A 6,272-nucleotide genomic window follows, 5' to 3' on the forward strand; every position below is an offset into this window, starting at 1 on the left:
GGCATGCTTTGGTTAATTTGAGTTTCTTATATGATAACTAAGATCAATATTTTTTTCAATTTCCCTTTTACTGAACTATGTATGAGTGATGGTTACTTACATGATTATCTTCCATGAGTTAGTTGCTTAAAACTATTTAAATGTTAAACGCTATTAGCAAGATTGTTGATTCTTTATTTGCACTTTAATTTTGTTATAGGTTCAATGGAATGCCAGAGGTCAGCCAATCAATCATAATAGCAAGAGTTTTGCTAGTTTTATTGGTGTCACAGTTCGTCGGTTAGTTCCAATAAGCTAGGACAATTTGAGCGCGAAAAAATTAAAGAGGCTGTGGGGATTTATAAACAAAACATTTGGAATGCATGCATATATAAATTTGGCTATGCAAATGCCCTCTTTTATCTAATACACTTAATGTCCTCTATATACGTTATGATATTTGTAAACAATTCGATTTGGTTTAAATTTTATTTGGTATTGTTGGATAATATATATGTAATGAGTAACTTAAAGCATTGTTTGTATTGAATTGAATGTAGCTTTTTGATATTTGCACACCAAAAGTATGGTTTGTGTACAACAACAAAAAAGTGTACTACAATAGTGTTTTGTAGAGAGTGCTATTAATGAAACATCCTATCATAGCACTTTTAAGAGAAAGCGCTATCAAACATGTGCCATATATTAGCGCTTTCTTTAAGAGTGCTATCAAACATGTGCCATATATTAGCGCTTTCGTTGAAAGTGCTATCAAACATGTGCAATATAATAGCGGTTTATTAGAAAGTGCTATCAAACATGTGCTCTATAATAGCGCTTCGTTTAAAATTGCTATCAAAATCAAATAAAAAACGCGCAAAATGCCCACTTCAGTAGCGCTTAAGGAAAAGCGCTATTAAAAATTGACACTTTAATAGCGTTTTTAAAGTGCTATTAAACAAAAAAAATTACAATAGCGGCGCGGTTAATAGCGCTTTTAAGCGCTATCAAAAACCAAAAAAAGTGCTATAAAATAGCTTATTTGGCGTAGTGCTTCCTGGGTGTTCAGTGAAGCTAAACGGATCATGAGTCACTCCCAAAATCACTCTATGCCCATTTTCGATCCCAGTTGCAGAGTTTGAGAAAGTTTGATTTTGTGACATGGTTGTTGTTGTTGCTGATGAACGAGGAAGAAGAAGATGAACTTGGCTCCATTTTCATTTTTTAAACATTAGTTTATTTTATGTTTAATTGAAGGCGTTTTAGTAATGACTACATCGTTACAGTTCAATTGGTTAAAGTGTGTGTATTATGTGTGACCCTTAGGTCTGGGGTTCGAATCCCCCTCGTCCCAGACCTTTTGCTTCTTTTATTTTTTTCTTCATATTTTCCAACTTGTTTTGCCTTGCATTAAACTGAATGGGCTCAATGACAAATGCGTGCGCTTGGCCCAGTGGTTAAGTTTTGTGTTGCAAGTGTGAGGGCCTGAGTTCAAATCCTCTTAAGGCCAAAACATTATTTTTAACACTAGTTTATTTCTTTTTCTTACTAAACTTTAAAAAATTATTAAAAATAGAAAGATTAATCTATTTAATTTTTTTTGTGTTATTTATTTATGTTATCTATTTTTATATTATGATTAAAAAATCCAAAAAATATTATTTATTTTACCATTAAAAAATTAATCAAAAACATGTCCTTTTTAAGTGTTTTAAAATATAAAAAAATATTCTCTTTTAAATATTTTCTTCAAATGAATTGTGAATGTCATTCTAGGGTTAGGACCATGTCTCTTTGACTATACCATGTACCCTTAAACTAATTCTCTTTTAGGATTTCGTATTTTAAAAACCAATTAGGTTTAGGTGTGATTTAAAAATCCTAAGTTTCAAAACCCTAATTCAAAAAACATCTTGATCTTTGTTCATCCATGTTAAATGTGATTTATTTATCTTGATCATTATCTTTTGTCCATGTATATACTTGTTGATTTTTATCCTTGTATTTTGTACTTGTCATCCATTGTATTATCATTGTATATGTTTCATTTACTAACCCACATGCATGAGATTCATATCCATCATCCATCATATCCATTCATACATGAATTAATTCAAAGGTATTAAAACAATGTCCCTTGTCATTAGAATGCTTCATAGCGTCAAAGATGTTGAAACAAATCTATTCATCTTGAACTCTCACTTTCATAAGACCATCATCTACATCGATCATCATTCTTGCCGTCTTCATGAAAGGCCGGCAAATTATCAACGGTGCATCTACATCTTCTTCCATGTTAATGACAACAAAATCCACCAGAAAGAAAAATTTATCCACTTTTACAAGTAAATCTAACGCTACTCCATGAGGAGAAGTAGTAGACTTGTCGGCTAGTTGCAAAGTCATTCTGATGGATCTCATTTCAAAATTCCCTAATCTGTTCACAATGGATAAGGGAATTAAATTAATGCTTGATCCCAAATCAATCAACCCTTTACCAACATAGACATCTCCTATCATAACCGGTAAAGTCACCCGTCCCGGATCACCTTCCTTCTTTGGTAAAGTTCTTTGAATGATTGCACTAAATCTTGCATCCACCATAATAGTCTCCTCTTCTGTATATCTCTTCTTCTTGGTGAGGATATCTTTCATGAATTTAGCATACTTCAGAATTTGGTCAATCGCCTCGGAAAAAGGAATGATGATTTGTAGTTGCTTGAAAATATCCATGAACCAAGCATAGAGTCGAGAATCATCCTTCTTGGAAGGAGCATGAGGATAAGGAAATATTTTAATTGGAATAGAGCTCTTCACTTTCTTCTTCGCCTCCTTCACTTTGTCTTTTTTCCTCATTTTTTTCTTCTCTAACTCTACTATCTCATTTTCAAATAATTCTTCATAATTTTTCATTTGTTCTTTTTCTTTTTCCACTACATCCTCCTCATTTACAATCTCTACACCAACTTCATTCTCAACCACTCTACCATTTCTAGTAATGATTTCTTTGCAATGCTCCTTAGGATATGTAAGAGTATTTCCCGAAAAAGATGCTCCTGGTTGTTTCTCGGCCAATTGTTTTGCAAGTTGACCCACTTGAGTCTTAAAGTTTTTTATTGACTCTTCGTTACTCTTTTGATTTTCCATGGAAACTTGCATGAATTGTGTTAGAGTCTCCTCCATCTTCGAAGGTTTTTCTTGAGGAGGAGGCGCATTATAAGAATTTTGCCGATTTGAGTTTCTGCCATCTTGCCACAAACCTTGGTTATTTACTCTATGTTGATAACCTTGGTTGTTTTTATTTGCTTGATATGGTTGTTTCCTCGGTTGGTAGTCTCGTTGGTTTGCCATGTAATTCACTTCTTCACCCGGTGTTGGACAAAAACCGGTTTAGTGATCTCCACTACATAGCTCACATGATGCCACTTGCTTTTTCTTTGGAGTAACCTCTTGTAACTCTTTGATTTTTTGAGGAAGCCTTGACATTAGTTTGGTAAGTTCGTCCACTTGTTGTGAAAGCAACTTGTTTTGGGCCAAAATTGCATCATTTGTACCAAGCTCAATAATTTCGGGTTTCCTTTGTGAATTCCCCCGATTATGTTGAACTTGATGATCATTCGTAGCCATCATCTTAATTATCTTAATTTCTTTCTCATTAGCTTTTAAAATCAACGATCCTCCCGTAGTTGCATCCAAAAGAAGTTTATATGCGGGCAAAAGACCATTTCGGAAAATGTGGATTTAAGTGTGGTCATCAAATCCATGACTTGGACATTTCCTAATTATTGACTAGAATCTCTCCCATGCTTCATTTAAAGACTCATTTCCGCCTTGTGAGAACATAGAAATAGCGGTCTTTGCTTCCATAAATCTTGATTGCAGAAAGAACCTTTCAAGACATTTTTCTTCCAAAACATTCCAATCCGTCATGGTTTGTGTTGATTGGTCTAGATACCAATCTTTAGCTTTTCCAATCAACAAATGAGGGAATAAACTTTTGAACAATGTTTCTTCACTCGCTTCTAGAACTCCCGTTGAACCCGCGATCTCATAAAACCTAGTGAGATAGCTGTAAGGGTCTTCATGGTGTAAACCGGTGAATGGATTTTGATAAATAATTTGAAGTAGTCCGGTCTTCATCTCATCATTCCTTGTGTTATCATTGTTTCGAGCAAATTGAGCAGTTCTCCTCGAACTATTTGCACATGGAACTATTGGAGGTGGTAATGGTGGTGGTGGATCGCCTTCCATCTCTTCTTCAAGATTTTGTGGTGTTGAAGAAAAAGCTTCCTCTTGTATTTCTATCCAATCTATGCGCAGTCCTTTCAATCTCAGGATCAAAAAGGAGTTGTTCTACATGTACACTTCCTCACATAAACAAAGCTGAAACACTAACCAAACAAGAGAGCAGACTTTGAAATATTAGTGTGTTAGTAACTAAAAGCTCAAAACAAATAAACTATTGCAATGCTTGCAATATCAAACGGCAATCCCCAGCAACGATGCCATTTTGTTGAAACTCTTTTGATAGGGTAAAGTATTTGTATTATCGTTTTCGACAGAGATTGGTGTGATATTACCGCCGTTCTACAGTTAAAATTGTTTTAAGCCTAAGATTCATAAAAGGTTTTGATTTCGGTTTTTGTAACGGAAAGTTTCAATTTCATAAAAATTATCAAGTATCAGTAAAAGAGAGTTTTGGTTTTAAAACGATTGGTAAAACCATGTCAAGATTAGGATTCGATAATCTATTTTGTACGTATTTTCTTAAGAAAACATGTGAACTCATAAATGATCAATATAATCACATATCCTTTCAATATGTTTCATCTCTAAACCATATTGTGAGTTTTATCATTTTAATTCTTAGATGATCTCTTAATCCTAACTATAAAAATGATAACATTCAAAGCTTGATATTAGTGAATATCAACTCACAAAGCTATCTCTAAACTTTGTTTGTTGATAGATGTAAACTTAGGTCTAAACTTGAAACATACTTCTCAATAATGATTCAAATCACAAATAAACATAAACACAAGGTCTTTAACCATATATTAATCATCACTATCACTTGTTCACATACAAAGTATTAAGAAGAATACATAACAAGAACAAGATTATCTACCTCTAATCTTGACACAAAAAGAGTTTTAACTACTCATTTTCATGGTAATTTCACAAACAAGTAAAGAGAAGAGATAATCAAGCACCTATGGTGATTTCTCGTCGATCAATGCTTTGATTTTCCCTTGCTACAATGCTATACGAAGTTCTTGAGCTCCTAAAAATAGTGTCTAACTCTCCAAAATATTTGAAAAGATCTAATTAAAGAAACAAAATCTCGCAGACTGCGCTAAGCGCCAACAAGCGCGCTAAGCGCGCCCTTTAAATGATCAAACTGCCTGCAATCGCGCTAAGCGGGCTATCAACCGCGCTAAGCGCGATACCTTCTGCCAAAACTCCCTTCTTGATCACAAAAATCGCTCTAAGCGCCCTGAAGCCAAAATGATTTAGAAGGAAATTGAAATAACTGGTGAATAACATGAAGAGCATTTATTTATTTACACAATTCTCACTTTCATCTTCACCTTTTAATTCTTGATTTACAATGCATCCTTTTTCTATCTTGTTACTTTTCTTTTTCTCTTTCTTATTCTCTCTCTCTCTCTCTCTCTCTCTCTCTCTCTCTTTCTCTCTCTCTCTTTAAATTTTCATAGGATGCATTGTGCCACCATCTCCTTTCTTTTCTTTTCTCATGTGAACCACTCTCCCCAACTCTCAACATTTCATTCTCTTAAACAGAAAATGCTCTTCAAAGTTTGTGTACAATCAGGTTTAGTATTTACAACAAGAGAATTTCTCAAATGAATCACCCATTTTTTCTTGATCCACAACAAAATTTTTCAAACTTTTGAATGATTCATTTGAGACTTTGCTTTAAAGGCTCAAAATTGGTTACTAAGGTACACACACTCACAGGTGGAATGATGCCTTTGGAAAGGTGGTTATTCTCGCAATACAAAAAAATGCCTCGATCACTTCTAAGTTTCTAAAATTCTACCACAAAACAAGATTCAACATGAATTATACGAGTTAACACCAATTGCTAGAAAACACACATTTTAATGAACAATGGGGGTTATCTCACATTTGTGATTTTGTCCTACCTTGATTCAAACATGAATAAAATTATGCAAAATACCATGTGATTAGAGTTTTTTTTTTGCATGAAGCACCACATTCATAAGCATGGTACAATCTACAAAGCAATAAAATGGTGTACCTTAAAC

At 33.9% G+C, this 6,272-nt stretch overlaps 1 protein-coding gene across 1 annotated transcript; it reads right to left on the bottom strand.

Annotated features, from left to right (window-relative positions):
- Nucleotides 1-2,160: 2,160 nt before the first annotated feature.
- LOC131619196 (uncharacterized) lies at nt 2,161-3,330 on the bottom strand. The gene has a single exon (XM_058890319.1). It carries the CDS (start codon nt 3,328-3,330, stop codon nt 2,161-2,163), a length of 1,170 nt encoding a protein of 389 aa, XP_058746302.1.
- Between the last annotated feature and the right edge of the window lie 2,942 nt (nt 3,331-6,272).

The sequence above is a fragment of the Vicia villosa genome, linkage group LG7 (genome assembly GCF_029867415.1).
Source record: "Vicia villosa cultivar HV-30 ecotype Madison, WI linkage group LG7, Vvil1.0, whole genome shotgun sequence".
In the NCBI taxonomy this organism is placed as follows: Eukaryota; Viridiplantae; Streptophyta; class Magnoliopsida; order Fabales; family Fabaceae; genus Vicia; species Vicia villosa.